Below are 18,419 nucleotides of genomic sequence, written 5' to 3' on the forward strand. Positions count from 1 at the left end.
ATGTAAAAATATATTATATAGTATATAATATACAGAAGGTGTTACATAAATGAAAAGATTTATAATGTCAAGGGCATAATAGACTTTTTAAGTAAAAATATTATAAAATCTGGCCAATATGACTTTTGCGATAAATAGAGCAAAGTAAAATGATTTTTGTGTAACAAAAGAAAGAAAAATGACTTTTGAGTAATGAATACAAAATTGAATGATTTTAACATAATAAAAATAACTTTTTCGTAATGAACACAAAATTGAATGACAAAATTACTCATACTATCCTCCTTTTAATATAATATAGAATTTATATGTTGTACGAAAAATAGATGTCTGCATGTTGATAATCAACTCGATGCTATAAGAATATTCGTTGTCTATTTTAAAACGGTAAAGGGCCAAATATACCTCTCTACTTTCGAAAATGATCTAAGAATATCCCTCGTTATATTATTGGGTTATCTATACCCCTGCAGTCATACTTTAGGTTCAAATATACCCCTCATTTAAACGGAGGGACATGTGTCATCGTCGTGTTGGTCAATTCTAAATATCTCCTAATTAATTAAAAAGACACATTATCCATACCCGAATTTCTTTTTTCTTTTTTGTAAAAACTGGAAAAAACTAAAATGTTTTTTTACTAAAATCTGAAAAAAAAAAATATTTTTTTTTTCCAGTTTTTTAAAAAAAACTGCTTTAAAAAAACTGAAAAATATTTTCGAAAATAATATTTTTGTAAAAACTGAAAAAAATGAAAAGCAATTAAAAACTGGAAAAACTGAAATATTTTTAACTAAAAACTGAAAAAGCAGAAAATATTTGTTTTTTCAGTTTTTACAAAAATATTGCTTTAGAAAATTGCTTTTCAGTTTTTTTTCAGTTTTTAGTAAAAAATAATTCAGTTTTTTCCAGTTTTTTACAAAAAACATTGCTTTAGAAAATTGATTTTTAACTTTTTGTTTTTTCAGTTTTTACAAAAATATTGTTTTAGAAAATATTTTTCCGTTTTTTCTAAAACAGTTTTTTTGTTAAAACTGAAAAAAAATATTTTCGTTTTTTTCAGTTTTTAGCAAAAAACAAAATTAGTTTTTTTCAGTTTTTACAACCAAAAAAAAATTCGGGTATGGATAATGAGTCTTTTTAATTAATTAGGAGATATTTAAAATTGACCAACAGGACGATGACACGTGTCCCTCCGTTTAAATGAGGGGTATATTTGAACCCAAAGTATGACTGCGGGGTATGAATAACCCAATAGTATAACGAGGGGTATTGTTAGACCATTTTCGAAAGCAGAAAGGTATATTTGGACCTTTACCCATTTTAAAATCGAATCTGAGTGATTTCCCTTTGAAAGCACTTTTGGATGGTACTGAATTTATGAGGATCGTGGAAATCAATGTAGGCCCTGTGGCTTAGGATTAAGTTAACATTGATTGATAAGGCCATGTACTACAAGTAAATTGACACATGGTTGAGAATATGGTCCCAGTAAAGCCATGGTTTCCGTTTAAATATAAAATCTAAGCCACTCAGTATGATGTGTGTTCAAGTGTCGACACTTAATTTTATAATTGCAAAGTTAATCTTTTGTACCACTTGTTTCATATGCATTTGGAGTGAAGATCTTGTCTGTTTCAGAAGAAACTATGCATATGCACTACAATATTCGGCTTTCACTTGTAAAATTTTAAATGTGTTACTTTTTTTTTTGGTTATATTATCCTACTAACAGCAGGTCTGCAATAAAATGTGTTGCGTTTAGAATATGTATTTCCTTCTTCATTCATAAAAAGCATTTACCACATTTGTGTGATAGCATAAGATGATTGAGATTCTTTAATCCTTAATACAAAAATTCCGGATTCAAACTATGGAAAAAAAAAAGAGTATTTCATGGAAGGTTTTTCATCCTTTCTGACTCTACTAGAATTCAGATTACTAAAGTCCACTGAATTTCTAATACTAAATGGTTAAACAAAATTAGAATAAAATAGAAAAAATATACAGTGAGTTAAACAAGATGTATTTTGTACTCTAAAAAGAATTGGGGTCACGGATAAGTCTTCGGTGAGAGTAGGTTGGCGGATACGGGGAATTTATAAAAACACTTGTTTCATTCTCCTGTTTTTCTTTCTTTTATATTTTGGATGCCTAGTAACAGAGAGAAATACATCCCAAAATAAAATTTCTATTTCAACTCCAATCTTGTTTTTCGTGTTAAGATGATGTTTATTTTCTTATAAGACTTACGCTTTAATTATTTATAATCTATAATAAGTTATGTGAATGCATATGTATTCTTTATATCCAAAAGATCTCATATCGCCTAATGTTCTAACGGTTAAGAAACTAAGCTCAAAATAACAATATAAAATAAGAAAATAAACAAGAAATATAGAGGGAAAAGAGAGAATTTTCTTGTTTCATCAAGTATTTTTCAAGTGTTTACAATATTAATTCGCATCCTCTATTTATAGTATTACATAGAGGTATATTAAAGATTGCCATAAATATGGCATTAAGTATTTGAGATCATGGAGGAGATAATGGAGATGGAGGTATGGGAGTTATAACAATAAGTGTTGGAATAGTGGGAGTTACGGAGATAATGGTGAAGAGTAGTAGGTACTACTCCCATAGGAGTTATGGACATCCACCATAATCAAGTATTTCATAACACTCCCACTTGGATGGCCAAAGATAATATGCCTCGTTAAAACCTTACTAGGAAAAAATCTATGGGAAAAAAATCTCAGTGAATGAAAAAGAGTTCACATATCATGTAATACGCATTGTTTGGTGCCTCATTAAAAACCTTGCCAAGAAAACTCAGTGGGAAAAAATTATAGCTAAGAAAAAAAAAGTACAACACATATTTGCCTCCCCCTGATAAAAACATCACTTTATTTCTCGAAGAGGATGCATTCCAATTTTGCATCTCAACTTCTCAAACGGTAAGGTTGGTAATAATTCATTAAATTGATCTACCAAATTATCAAGCAAATAAATTTGTTGAACATCTATTTTACTATTCTGTTGAATATTATGTTTGATAAAGAACTTTCGTGAAATATATTTTATTTAGTTTTCTTTCAACATATCCTTCTTTCAATTGAGATAAGCAAACAATATCATCTTCAATATCATTGGAATCTTCTCTTCAGAGAAAAGTCACATGTCTTGTGTGTTGAGTCACTTGCTTTATCAGTTGCTACTATTTTGGCATGACTTGAATAAGTATCAATAATTAACTGCCTTGTAGAATAATAAAATGACAATAACCTCACATGCAAATAGATTGTTTGAAGAACGAACTTCAGGAATAACCAACAAAATCTTGATAGTATTTGTTATAATAAACAAATCTATATGAAGGAATCCTTTTGCAATATAACATTAATCGTATTTCAATATATTCACATAGGAGTAAAACTATATCTCGCTACCATATTGCATACTTATTGTTTCAAGATACATTAGTGCACCAATTGCACTAGACACAAAAATAAATTATGTACGCCATGATTGCTCTAATCCACATAAGGATTTGCTGAAACTTTATTTAATAAATTTCTTGAAAACCTTAAATATGCTTGATTTTCATTATACGCATATCAAATATATTGTTAGACCAAAACCTGAAGTGACTGCATCCACCACAGGAGACCATGTCTACATATAATCAATGCCAGGAAATTTATAAATCTTCTTGTGCCACAAGTCGTCTTTATGTATATAGACTGGATTTTTATTTAACTTTTCGTACAAGAATACATTTATACCTCCACTGGCTTTATACTTTCAGGTACTGGGACTATCCGTTCAACTTTATGTTTTTCAGGTGAAGTCAATCTTTATTGCATATTTTTCATTTGGTCATTCATTTATCTGTCCACATTCCATGACAGATTTGAGCTCAAGATCCTCGTGATCGCTACTGTATATCAACAATATCGTCGACGATCATTTTATAGCGGCTCCATCGCTATCCAATAAAGACATAACTTATTGAGATCTCATTATTTTCAAGTACCCGAGCCTCTCCCATGAGGTCTTATGAAGTGTTATGTCATGGTACTCTTCTAGAGCACTTGCCTCCTTATTATGACCATCTTGATGATTTGCTCCTCTTATTCTTCAAAGAGTTTTATCTTTGGAACCGATTACTCTATTACGTTTTATGCGTGCCATAGACTCTGTCCATCATGGATTTTATTCTATTTGGGGCATTAGCAATTGAAATATGTGTCACGTCCCAAAATCCCAAGTGTCATGATGTCGCCTATCATGATACTAGGCAAGCCGACAACTCACACATACCAATATCTTGAAATTTAAATTATACGGAAATAAGCTTAAGTAAGTAAAAGTCTCATAAAACTGAATAAAAACGTCACAGCTCAATACATAATTTTTCAAAAATCGAGTGTCACTGAGTATATGAGCATATATACAAATACATAGTCTGATACACTGCCTAAGAAAGTAGAACTGAATAAGTAAAACTGGAGATAGGGGAGGAGAATCAAGGTCTGCGGACGCCAAGGCAGCTACCTCGATAATCTCCGAACGGATGAAACTCTGAGATCAACAACAACCGTGCCCGAAAATACCTGGATCTGCATATGAAGTGCAGGGTATAGTGTGGGTATAACCAACTCAATAAGTAACAAGTCTAACCTTTGGACTAAAAGCATTAACGAGTCCAAATAATATGATCCAAATACTTAATTAAACAGTACGGAAATTTACAGAACATATGACGGTAATATCTCAGAGAAACTCATAATTTGCAGGTACCAGTACAGGAATGTAGACATGCTTCTAGGTTTAACAATTAAACTCAGAACAGATAAAATATGTCAAGTCTGAATGATATGAGAAATATGACATCTCTATATCTACATGTCAATATGCATATCATATGTGATGCAACATAATGAAAGTCTCGCGTACTCACACTCTTGGAGTACTCAACCTAACTATCTTAATTCTCACTCATCACACTTAATCACTCAGCACTGTACAAGACAGATCCAACTCAAATGCAAATAAATTCTGTTGCGGCGCGCAGCCAGATCCTATCGTGAATTAATAGCAATTGCGCTCACTGTGGGTGTGCAAACTCCGGAGGGGCAGATCTAGCCCAAGTGCTATAATAAGCCAATCATGACATGAATCAATAAAATCTGCTATGGCGTGCATCCCGATCCCATGAATATCACTCACAAACAAGCCCTCGGCCTCACTCATTCATAAATCTCTACAGTCTCTCGGGCTCACAACACTCATGCTAAGAAGCCCAAATCAATAATACATGATGTGACAATATACGATAACAGAGACTGAGATATGACGTGCAATGATGAATGCTACTGCGTACATAACTATAATTAAGCAACTAACTCAACGGCAAAGAACGACCATTGTAGGTCCTAGTAGTACTAGCACATAGTCTAAACATGATTTCTAGCATAAATCACAGCTCAAGTGCTCTAACACATAGAGTACAATAATAATATTCAGATAAGATAGCTACAGAGTTCCATGGAATCAACAAAATCACAATTACTACAGTTCACGCCTACACGCCGTCACTTAACATGCGCGTCACCTCAACACCAATCACATAGCATAAAATTTCTAGGATTCATACCCTCAGAACCAAGTTTAGAAGTGTTACTTACCTCAAACCGTGTAAATCTCTACTCCAACAAGCCCTTGCCTCGTGAATCGGCCTCTGAATGCCTCGAATCTAGCCACAAATAATTCGATACAATCAACTCAAGTTATATGAATCAATTCCATATGAAAATGCTAAGTTCCAAATCAGAAGTCAAAAAGTCAACTTAAAAGTCAATCCCCGGGCCCACGTCTCGGAATTCAATAAAAATTATAAAATCCGAAAGTCCATTCAACCACGAGTCCAACCATACTAAGTTACCAAATTCTAACACCAAATCGCTACTCAAATCCCCAAATTAAACTCTCCAATCCCTAGCCTAAAACTCCCAACATTCCACCTAGAAAACACACAAACTAGGTAAAAAATTCAACAGGGAAATAATATTATTGAATAAAAATTATCAAGAGTGACTTACCTCAAGAAATCCCTCGAAATCCCTCTCAGAAATCGCCTTAGTTCGAGTTTGCAAAGTCCAAAATAATTAAAATCATGAAACCCTCGAATTTTAAACACTGCCGAGGCATTTCCGCACCTACGGAGCCTGGGCTCACACCTGCGCTTCCTCTTTTGCGGAGAAAAACTCGCTTCTGCGAAACTCACTTAACAGCCGACCAAGCGCACCTGTGGTCCCAGCTTCACACATGCGGGACCGCATCTGCAATCATTTCCTCACTTCTGCGACTCCCAAGTTGCGTGTCCAATTCCGCTTCTGCGGTCGACCTCGCGCAGATGCGCATTCGCATATGCGGAAACTTTTTCGTGCCTACGACCCCTAGTGACCTTTCTCCTCTTTGAAGCTGCGCAAGCTTAGCCGCTTCTGCGGCTCCACACTTGTGGCCAATCCCACTACAGGTGCGATGACACTAGATCTGCAGCACCTCAGCATAACACTTAAGCCAATTTCGATCCGCTAACCATCTGAAACCAACCCGAGACCCCCGTAACCTCAACCAAATAAACCAACAAGTCCTAAAACATGATACGTACTTGGACGAGGCCTCAAATCACATCAAACAACATCAAAAATACGAATCACACCCCAATTCAAGCCTAATGAAAACTATGAAATTCCAACTTTTACAATTGATGTCGAAACCTATCAAATCAACTCCGATTAACCTCAAATTTTGCACAAGTCATAAATGACACAACGAACCTATTCCAACTTCTGGAACCAAAATATGAGCCCGGTAACCACAAAGTCAACTCTCGGTCATGCTTCTCAATTTTCAAACTTCTAATTTTTCAACTTTCGCCATTTCAAGACAAAATCAACTACGGACCTCCAAATCACTATCCGGACACACTCCTAAGTCCAAAATCACCATACAGAGCTATCGGAACCATAGAAACTCTATTCCGGAGTCGTTTATATATAAGTCAATATCCGGTCAATCTTTTCAACTTAAGCTTCTAACCTTGAGACTAAGTGCCTCAACTCATTCCGAAACATCCCCGGAACTAACACAACAACCTCGGTAAGTCACATAACGATAATTGAGCATAAAATAAGCAGTAAATGGGGGGGGTACAAGGCTACAACAAAATGACCAATCGGGTCTTTACAATATAATATTTAGTTTTGGGTCAGGAAATGCACCTGACAATATTTTACAAATGAATTATCACTTGAACTTCAAGTTTACATTTTCTTTTACGAGGATCTAGATGTACTCATAAGAATTTATTCCATGTATTACTTTTTCAGCTGCTCATTTTCTCCCCCTAATGTTGGGATCACCAACACGTATCACCAACCTTCTTTGGGGACCCATCTTTGTGCATTGTGGTGGAATAATTAAATTATATAGCACAATAATATTTCTATATGGAAATTATGTGGTTCCTAACTCTGAACCAATTGTGATAGGGAGAATTTATCATAACTTGTTGGCTAGATGCGTACAAGTGCTATTGTATATTAAATAATACACCTCATATCAAATTTCTTTTTGGGAGTTTTATTATCATAACCAATGATTTAGCTATAATTGGAGGCATATAATTTCTGCTAAACCAACTTGGATTTAAAGCAGCATTATCAAGAAAAATCATCATAATTTATATTCTCGAACTCCGCTCTAATAATTTAAGCAAGCAACCTTGCAAAATCCAAATTGCAAGTTGATAACAAACGCACATGTGACCATACAATAGATGCATCTATTTAAATTATATAATAATTGGTCCACATGGCTATAACAACCCAGCTGGTCATTTTGAGAGTTATATATATATATATCACATTTTATTTGTTCTAGAAATCAAGGGATTCAATCCCAACTTTAACCGGTATATCATGAGAATAAGTATCACAAGAGAATTCTTGACAAATCTTCTATTTCTTCAATATATGTCAATGTGAATTCTCAATTAATTTTCGCATCATAATTGAACCGGAATGGCGTACCGGTCATGCCAACTAATATTTATTTTAGTAAACCTCTAGTTTACTTGTGACATGTGATTCCATCATCATGATTATACTTGTATAGTACAAATAGAAGGAAAGTCACGTAACCTTTCATATTTACCAGATATGACTGTAGTAATATGAAGATATTCAATCTTCCTTTCATTTATAGTCCCAATATGCCAACCACTTTGGCTAATATCTTTGAAACTCAAAAAGTTTCTTTTGAGACTTACTACAACACCAATGCCATAAATAATTTTATTTATTCGGCTAGTAAAAAATTCGCTCTTCCGGAGCTCTCAATAATTTTATACTACAAGATCTTTTATAACACCATCCAAATGGTGAATTTTTGCTCCACAGAGAAAATTGTATTATCAGTGTCACAGTCAAAATCATTATAGGCAAGACGCGTTTCTTGCTTTACTTTTGCCTTTAATAATATTTAATAAAGCATGAAAAAATATATATGCCGTACCATAATTACGCGACCGATAACTAATTCATGTAATCACACAGTAAAATTCATTATCTTTCTCAAACTTCCCTTAGAGGTGAGTTGTGGTATTTATCTAACCATGCATGAGCACGTCCTTATTCATAATTTTTTATCACATATATATTTTCACATTCACTTTTAGAAATGATTCTGCATTTACAATGCTTATCACAAGTCACAATTTCAAGGAATGGACCATAATCATTTGAATGTGCATCATATTTACAGGCCACACTGATACACATTTCCTTTACCTTTGAAGAGTTATTTTGAGAACCCTTATTGTTCTCCTTTTTACAATTACCACAATGATGACTATTATTATTTTGGTCTTTGCCACGCCCATATTCATTCGTCAACCACTTATCTTCATTTAGACTTATTATACACTGTTACCATATTCACTTAAAAAATAGAGCAAATCAAGTGGGACAATTTTCATGATGTTTCATCAAAAGCGTAATATTAATTTGCCTCAATCATCATTATATTATCAATATGGTGCATTAGGACTCAAACCCAATGTCTTATCTATATAAAGGCATGTTAGGCCATAATAAGTTGGGACTCGACAAACTCTTATCATCATGGTGCACCAGGACTCGAACCTGATATCTTATCCTTGTGGTGCGTTGGGACTTGAACCCTCAATTACTGACATAATAAGCCGAAGTGCATGTACTGGGACTCGCCTTGGAACATTTAAAAATATTACATCACTTTTGGCAACCATATATATCTCGTAACTCTATTATAGTTCAAGGATATTTTCTAATGTAAGACATTAATTCAACTTAAAGAACTATTACATGATAAATTCTAGTCTTAGGTACTAATAAACCAAACCAAAGTAGTAGCAACCAAGTGTTAAGGAGAGTATAGTCATAAAATATCAAAACGATAAAACGTTTTTTCAATTATTTTAGGCAAACTCACAAATTAATTTTGGAACGGTGATCCATACGCACTAGAACCCCATAAAATACGATTAACAATACGATTATATCCTTTCATCTTTATTAATATCAGTGAATTACAAATTATTAGATTGAACTTTTAATAAACCAAAACCACGGGTTCGTTTGGTAAGAACACGTAAGCGTACAATTTTTTTATTTGGTATTGGACAGTGATGCAAGCACAAAGAGAAAATGACAAATAATCAAACATTCGGTAAATTACCTATTAGCTCGGTAGGTTTCTATTCTGTCAGACTAAGAGTATTAATGCATTAATCAATATATTCTAGAGAAGAAACCACTCAATAATAAATATATGTATCACATAATTGTTATCCTTGTTTTTATCGTTAGATAGAGCATGATGAAGAGAAGAAGATTTCATCTACAGAAACACATGTTGCAGTACCTATTGGCATACCTGATTTTCATCCAAATATTTTTCAAGTGTTTACAATATTAATTTTCATCCTCTATTGATAGTATTACATAGAGGTATATTAAAGATTGTCATAAACATGACATTAAGTATTTGAGATCATGAAGAAGATAATGGAGATATGAGAGTTATAACAATAAGTGTTGGAGTAGCGAGAGTTATGTAAATAATAGTGAAGAGTAGTAGGTGTTACTACCTTAACAGTTATGAACATCCACCGTAATCAAGTATTTCATAACACTAATAACTTACAATTTAGAATTATACAATAATGGTGTTATACATTTATTCAAATCTCAACAAAAAGCCTTCTTCTTTGCTCTTCCCTTAATCACTAGACAACATTTTCCAAAAGAAATTTATTCTTAAAAGTTTTTTAATCATGCATAGTATTTGTTTTTCTCCATTTAATCATGTATAGTATTTTTTTTTCTCCATTTAATCATGTATATAGTGAAATTGAGACATTGAATGGAAGATTAATTCGCCGAAAAATCAGAAAATATAGAAAAAGAGTAGGCCCCATTGGTCCTTGTCTTTCCAAGTGCAAAACCATGTATTCCTCTTTGCTCTTATCAGCCGAGAGTTATCTCTCTCATCTTCTATCCACAAACAAACTCCATTGAATAGAAACCCAAATCTACAAGTCAAATACAGACAGCGCAAAAGGAAGAAGAAGAAGAAGAGATATGGCTGTGGCCAACGCTTGGGCTGCGGCTGGACACGCCACCGTCCGTATACCTCCGTCGAGGCCTTCCCTCTCCTCTTCTTCATCAGCTTCTTCTAATTCTTTCGTTAATTTCCCAAATAAATTATTTCTTAAGAACAGCAAAAATTCGAGGCTTTGTTGTCGATGCGTCAATGTCAACAGCACCTCCTCAACTCCCTCTGCTGATGAAAATTGCAACAATAGCTGCTTCGCTACTTCTTCATCAGGTTGGGATTGGAACCGCTGGACCCGCTATTTCTCTGAAATTGAACAAGCTGAGAGCTATGCCTCTGTGCTCAAGGTACTTTATTCCTCTCTCTCTCTCGCTTTGATTTGAAGTGGATTTGCTTGATGTATTTTGTATGAAACGGTAATATCTGTTGCAGTTATTCAGAATCCATGTGCACTTAAGCCCGTATAGGATAGGTTTAGTTGTTGTTGCTACCAGTCCTTTTAGTTTAGTTAGCAATCTGTATATAAGAAGTGTAAGATTTGGAGAATTGATAAAATAGAATTCGTCCTAAAAGGCGCAAATTCTTGAGTATTGGAGTCAAATAGGTCCAAATATAATTGTATAGATATAGAGGATTCATATCGTTGACTCTAAAAGACAGAGCTTCTAGGCAAGGAGGGACCTATCCTTATGTCAAAACCTATTTGCCCCATGCCTTTTAATTAATCCCTTTTTACTTATAGTTAGATGCTCAATTAGCCTCTTCGATTGTTGTTAAGAGACTAAGACCCCTCTATTCCCAAAAGCTGATGAAATAAATAAGAGGTGATTTAGTATAGAATTTGTATGCTTGGGGTAGTAGTTGTGTCCTACTTAATTTGACATCTCTTATTGACTAACGGATCTATAAACAGCAAGAGTCCCCATGAGGTATTCTCCTGTCTAAAGGCGATAGTTTTGGTATCTCAACTGTTCATGCAAGAATTATAGGAAGTCCTTTCCAGAATAAGTGCCTCAAGGAGTTAAAGATGGGTATGAGCATATATAATTATCCAAAGGTTGTAGTCTTCTTCAAATGTGGGACATGAGGCAAGGTCCCATTGTACCATTTGAGTCTCTTTAGATGAAAGACTTGGGAAGAGGTATAACCATCTTCTATGCAGATGGCACAAATTGTGACCGTCAGATTCTTCAACATCAAGAGTCTTGGTAGGTGTTGTCCTCTCTACACACACCATGTCGCGGCATTTTACGTGAGATGTGGTGGGTTTTGTCCTGAAAAGATCTCACTAGGCGAGAGAGGAGAGGGAACTTATAAGATGGCCAAAGTTGTAGTCCCCTTTCAATGTGGTACATGGGGAAAGGTCCAATGGTATCAACAACTCTCAAAGAGGGCTTCACAATTCCATATTCAAGATACTTAATTTATCAAGTCATCAGCTGCTTGACCATCCAATTCAGTAAAATTACTGGAAGTGTGTAAAATTGACTAGTAGGGAGTTGACAGTTGATCTGCATGCAAGTTCACAGTGCAATGGATCTACTTTTACGTCCTTAAAAATAGTAATAGTGTCCTCTGTAAAAGCTAATCTAGCGGTTCAAATCAGCACCAACGTGCTACTTTTTCATTATTTGCTTGTCCAAATGAAAGTCTAAGTCCTTATAAAAGAAGAGAACACTTGTTTTTCAGTTTGTTTCTTAGACTAGTGCACATATATGTTCTCCATATTTTAATTTGCATCGACTAGAGATGGGTGCTTAAATGGGAAATTTACCATTTTGTTGTTACATAATAACATGATAAAAGGGAGCAGGGGTACAAGTAGGGGCTTCTTGAATGGAAGAGTAGCTTTCTGGATGTCCCAGAAATAAGGCCTCCAACTCCTTTATAAAAAAGAAATAAGGCCTCCAACTCTATGTTATTGCCTTCATGCCCTCGATCCGACGGTCCTCGTTCTCCCACTTGGCAAGCTGCTATTGTGAACATCCCACTTCAGTTCCATTGTGAAAATTTAGATATATTGTGAACCAGTGTTCTAGTCCATTCCACTGGCATCTCGACCGTGCAATGATCCAAAGCCAGTAGCCGACCGAAGAAATGGTAAAAGCTATCTTGTCTGATAGGTCATCATAATCAATTGCAATTTGATTTTCTTTTCTGCTGTTTTTCTATCGTATAAAGTGACTGCTAAATGCTTCCTCGTATATTAGCATGAGGCACGGGCAACTCCTGGTTTTTTATTATTTAATAGCAATTTCTGTACGCTTCTTTGAAACGCTAGAAAAGTTGCTTTATGGAACATGTGGCTCCAACATCAATGAAATTTCGATGGTTCTCTTCTCTTTTATTAAAAAAATATATCCCAGGAAGCTCTGATTCCTATGAGTTCTAACTAGTTATATGTTTTGAAGTTTCAACTGGAAGAAGCAATTGAGAAGGAAGACTTTGAAGAAGCTGCAAAATTGAAAGCAGCTATCGCAGAAGCTACAGCGAAGGACTCTGTTGCTGAAATTATGTCCATGTTGAAGGTATTTATTGCAGTTAAAATAGCATTAAGCTCTTTTGCGTCGGAATATTGGCAGTGATCTCTTTTCTCCTTCTGCTACCAGAATGCAATAGATGAAGAGCGTTATCATGATGCTTCAAGATTGTGCCAAAGTACGGGAAGTGGGCTGGTAATACATATCTTCTAGCACTTAAATCCATAGGCCCCTTAGTGAGTCTCCACTGTACAACCATATTACTAGCATAAGGCCATGCATGCACCTTTTTGTTTATTTATTTATTCATCCTGTATCTCTATAAGACAGAGCTGTGTTTGCATCTTTGTACGTCTATATATGATAGATTGCCTTTTGCATCTTAGAAGCAACTATATAGCATAAAGTTCACGAGTGACCTTACCTCGCCTCTTCTTTTGCTCCAAACTGCAGGTTGGTTGGTGGGTTGGCTATTCAAAAGATTCAGATGATCCATTTGGCAGACTAATACGTATTACTCCAGGTGTGGGCAGATTTATTGGCAGAAGTTATAGTCCAAGGTAAGAATACAAAAATGGAAGTAAAAGCTATAAGTTGTAATCATATATTCTTCTCAACGAATTCTATTGGTTGTTTCAGGCAGTTGGTGAAAGCCTCTTCTGGAACTCCACTGTTTGAGATTTTCGTCGTCAAAGATGGAAATAATACTTACAACCTGCAGGTGACGTGCAACTCCAACTGATCTAATTTACGAAGTCTTGTGTTATTCATTTTTATTTTTATTTTTGAACTTTGCTGATGTCTACTGCTTGTCTTTCACTGAGCTACCACGAAAATGAGGATTTACATTATATTTTCTTGATTTGTAAATCATAATGCTGACACATACTCTCAAATTTATAATGTTATAAAGTGGATGCTGAGCAGATATCCACATGTGCACCAAGTGATAGCTTGTTTTGTATCATTATACCAATCTGACATGATTACCAGAACATTGTGCTTGAAGGTTTTATTGTATGTTCCCAAGATGAGCTAACTCACTGTTACCTCTTCCTAAATTTCATATCAGAAAACTTCACCTTTAGTTAGTATTCATATTTAGGTGTACTCTAATAACTATCAGTGTCTTGCACATAATTTTAGATGTTGCTGCTGTTTAGGGTTGGTTCTATATGTTATACTGCCTCCCCGACTCTGTCAATGCTGCTTCTGATGTCTGTTATCACTGCCAGGTGGTATTCATGCAGCGAACCAAAGGAAGTGCAGCAAGTTTAAGTCCATCATCCGAGTCAAAGCCAATAAAGGGGCCTTCAACTGCTGAGATTGAGAACAGAGCTGTAATTGATGTTAAAATAGATGAAGCTGAAGCAGAGAAAAGCAATGAAAAGAGCATAGATTTTGAGGGAGCTGCTGAAGAGGGAATAAGAAGTGTGATAAATTTTCTTAAAGATAAGATACCTGATCTGAAAGTGAAAGTAATGAAAGTTAATATTACGGAAGAAATAACAGATGATGGTGATTCGGTGAAGCAATTTCTGGAAGGAGAAGATGAGAACACTATTTCCAGTGAGGAGGCTGAAGAAACAACTAGTGATTTGGATGACATCAATCCTGATCGAGTTATAATAGGAGATAGTGGCACAAGTGAAGATGGAAAAACTGTAGACACCAAGCTTTTCTTAGGGGGTATTTTACATAATAAAGAAGACAATCCAGTAAAGGACGAGTTTGTTCGTTTACCTGCTGAAATCAAAGATGTGGAAAGAGATTCCTTTATGCTTCATATTCCTAAGAGACCTGGAGATCAAGATGGTGAAGAAAATTCTGCGTCCAGCATTAATATTGCAGCTCTTGAAGCTCAAGGTGTCTCTGAATTAATGCCTCCTGACGTGGCAAAGGCATTTTGGAGTTCTGATAAAGTTTCTTCAAAAGTATGCAAACATATTTTTAAATATAATCCTGACATTCTGCTTGCAGTTGTGGCCTGAGGATATCATCTCAGGTCACAGTAAGCTCTATCATTTGGGTTTCACTTCTTTTTTCTTTACAATTAGAGGAAAATTGTAGTTTGTATTCCATCATCACAAAGTAAAATGATGGAAAGTCAGCAAGCTACCCTGTCGTACTAAGAGAGTATCTGGGTCCTAAGTGAGAAAACTTGAAATGATTTCATCACCTTTTTCCAGACTGTTGCCTTTCTATTTTTTCCCTTCTAGCTCAAGATTTCGCTTTTGCATTGTCAAGATTTTATTGCTTCAATAATTTTAGGTGTATTGATATATTGATTCATTGAATGTACACTTGATGTAGGTTTCCAGAAATGTGAAAGAGATATTAAAGCTTGCAGTTAGCCAGGCGCAGAAGCGATACAGGTTATCTGAATACACAAATTTTAGTCGAATTACAACCTCTCCTGGGGATTTAGATCCTTTTGAAGGTAAGACATTTCTCTGTCCCCTCTCTCTCTCTCTCTCTCTCTCTCTCTCTCTATATATATATATATATATATATATATATATATATATATATATATATATATATATATATATGTCCGACACTAAAATGTACATCCCTCCATACCTCACTAGACATCCATGCGAATACATTTGTGTATCTCATTTGTTTCTCTTTGACATCTATTCCTAGAGAAATGGGGGCGAGGGGAGAGCTAGTGATGTGGGACTTTGTCAGTAATGTAGTTTTTTCCTAATTCTAGGTCTATATGTTGGTGCATTTGGACCTTATGGAACTGAGGTAGTGCAATTAAGGCGGAAATATGGTAACTGGAATGTAAATGATGCTGAGAAATCCTCTGATGTCGAGTTCTTTGAGTATGTTGAGGCGGTAAAGCTAACAGGGGATATCAATGTGCCTGCTGGCCAGGTTCGTGTAGTTCAATCTGTACTGTTTCTTTTTATTAAAGCATAATGTAAAGGTTTTGATTTTCAGGTGACATTTCGAGCTAAAATAGGTAAAGCAAGTCGCTTAACCAACAGGGGGATGTATCCAGATGAACTTGGTGTGGTAAGTAAAGTTGGTGGATAATTGCCCCTTTGAGTCTGCTTTTTTGTGCTTGTCGTTAGCGTTTTGTTGGCTTTCCCAGGTTGAACCATGTCTTATTGCCTGTTTGGCCAAGCTTCCAAAATCGGCTTATTTTGAGAAGCGCTTTTTGTCCGAAGTGCTTGTGGAAAATTACTTTTTGAGAGTAGCAGTTTTTGTTTGGTTAATCAAATTGATAAGCACTTTTGCCAATATTAGAGCAGCAATTTGTGCTTGGCTAAGATTCCAAAAGTGCTTCTGGGGAGAAGCCAATTTTTCTAGCTTCTGAAAACAGTTTCTGCAATTACTCAGAAGCAATTATTTTTTTCCTAAAAGCTTGGCCAAACACCTCAACTCTCTAAAGTAAAGCAGTTTTTTAGAATAAACGAGCAAAGCACTTTTGGCTTCCCAGAAGCTTGGCTGAATAGGCAATTAGTTATCAGAAGTATCTTTAACTGTCCTTTTCGTACTATTTATTCTATGCTCTGGTCAACTAAACCGTTAAGAGATATTTCCTGAAATTATAACTGCTATTAACAGAAAACATTGAAGTTCTGTGATCATAATTCTAAAGATGACTGATAAATGCCAGATGGATATCTCTAATTAGAACACCACCTTCCCTTACCCCCCCCCCCCCAAAAAAAAAAAAAAAAAAAGATGACTGACAAATGGACTACAGCATTGGTTTGAGAAATTTCTTTTACCATGTAAAACGCTAACCATCCAATATGCTACTTGGGTGAGGATTCCCAGATGGGTGAGTGAGCCCAAATGTTATGCTTCTAATCTCCATGCAAAATTGCGCAAGTCTCTTTATTTATTGAGGTCAAAGTGATTAAAATCAAATTGGTCAATAATTGAATATCATTTCTGTATGAAATCTGGATGTGACGAAATATATTACTGATTATAGGTGTCCTGAAAGGGGTGGTCTAGCGGTCAAAGAGCTGTAGCAAGAGTAACAACCTTAGTAACCAAGGTTCAAATCTTAGCAAAGATGATAGTAGGTGAATTCTTCCCATCAGTTGGTTACCCAATAGCTCTACTAGTAGGATGTCACACATACTCTTGACTGTGTGCAAGTAGCTTGGAGATTATAGACTACTACTACAGTACTACTACTAGCTGGAAAAGGCTAAAACAATCGGCATATCACACATGGTTTGTTTATTTTGTGCCCATAAACCATTAGTTGTTAACCATGATATCATATTACACTCACCAATGCAACTTTCATGGTGAGCCCTAGTTTTAGCGTGACTCGGCATCAATAATTTGGCTACAGGGGAAGAAACTATCGGGGTTGAAACATTATAAGATTTAAATCCTCCAGTTTAGATTGCATCAGAATTACAAGTGCGACTCATCGTGTTTGTTTCTTCCAGGTTGCAAGTTACAAAGGTCAAGGAAGAATAGCTGAATTTGGTTTCAAAAACCCAAGGTGGGTTGAGGGGGAACTTCTGCAACTCAATGGAAAGGTACTAAAATTGCTGTCCATCTTCCCTTAGATTTTCTATCTCACTGATAATAAAAAAGATGTAGGGGAGAGGTCCTTGTTTCTTTCTATTCATGTGCTTGTTAATTTTCATTAGGGAATGGGGCCGCACATGAAAGGTGCAGACCTTGGCTTTCTTTATGTCATTCCAGAGCACAGCTTTCTTGTACTCTTCAATCGTTTGAAACTACCAGAGTAAAGAGCAAGTTGGGTTAGCAGATTCCTTCTTGCAGCAGGTTTTTCCCTTTTGCCGGATAACTTATGTATCATTTTCATCAGAGAGGCATCACCCTGCAATGTGACTGAGAAAGTCAACCCTTTCCCCTCCCTTTTCGGCATAGTGAGTGCTTTGCTGTCCAATAATGGTACATCCTTTCAGTTTTCCTCTTAAACCCTAAAACTCATATCTTGTAAGCATACTTTTGCCAAGAGATGATCTGGAAATAATATTATAGTAGAGTTGAAATTCATATTAATGAGTTCCTCTTCTTGTACGGTCATAGAAAGTTGTCCATATTAGCTAATGAAGAAGATGGCATGGCAATGTTTTTGGAAGGCAGAATGTCACATCTTTTGGTGGCTTACTTTGCAATAAAGGCAGCTTCGATCAAATGCTCGCTTTTGTGCTTCCACTATTTAGAAAAAAAGCGTTTGGAGGACACGCGCGCGCACTCTCTCCCTCTCTCTCTCTCTCTCTCCCTCCCCCTCTCTCTCTCTCCCCCTCCCTCTCTCTC

General features: G+C 35.5%; 1 protein-coding gene across 1 annotated transcript; it reads left to right on the forward strand.

Annotated features, from left to right (window-relative positions):
• The first annotated feature begins 10,483 nt into the window (after positions 1–10,483).
• Positions 10,484–18,155, forward strand: LOC107806476 (protein EXECUTER 2, chloroplastic). Its single transcript, XM_075243467.1, has 11 exons — positions 10,484–11,012; positions 13,077–13,193; positions 13,275–13,340; positions 13,599–13,705; positions 13,785–13,866; positions 14,381–15,079; positions 15,459–15,585; positions 15,865–16,031; positions 16,098–16,172; positions 17,576–17,668; positions 17,783–18,155. Exons 1-11 carry the CDS (start codon positions 10,692–10,694, stop codon positions 17,882–17,884), a joined length of 1,956 nt encoding a protein of 651 aa, XP_075099568.1. The 5' UTR covers positions 10,484–10,691; the 3' UTR covers positions 17,885–18,155.
• Positions 18,156–18,419: the final 264 nt, after the last annotated feature.

Source organism: Nicotiana tabacum, chromosome 22, assembly GCF_000715075.1.
Source record: "Nicotiana tabacum cultivar K326 chromosome 22, ASM71507v2, whole genome shotgun sequence".
NCBI lineage: Eukaryota > Viridiplantae > Streptophyta > Magnoliopsida > Solanales > Solanaceae > Nicotiana > Nicotiana tabacum.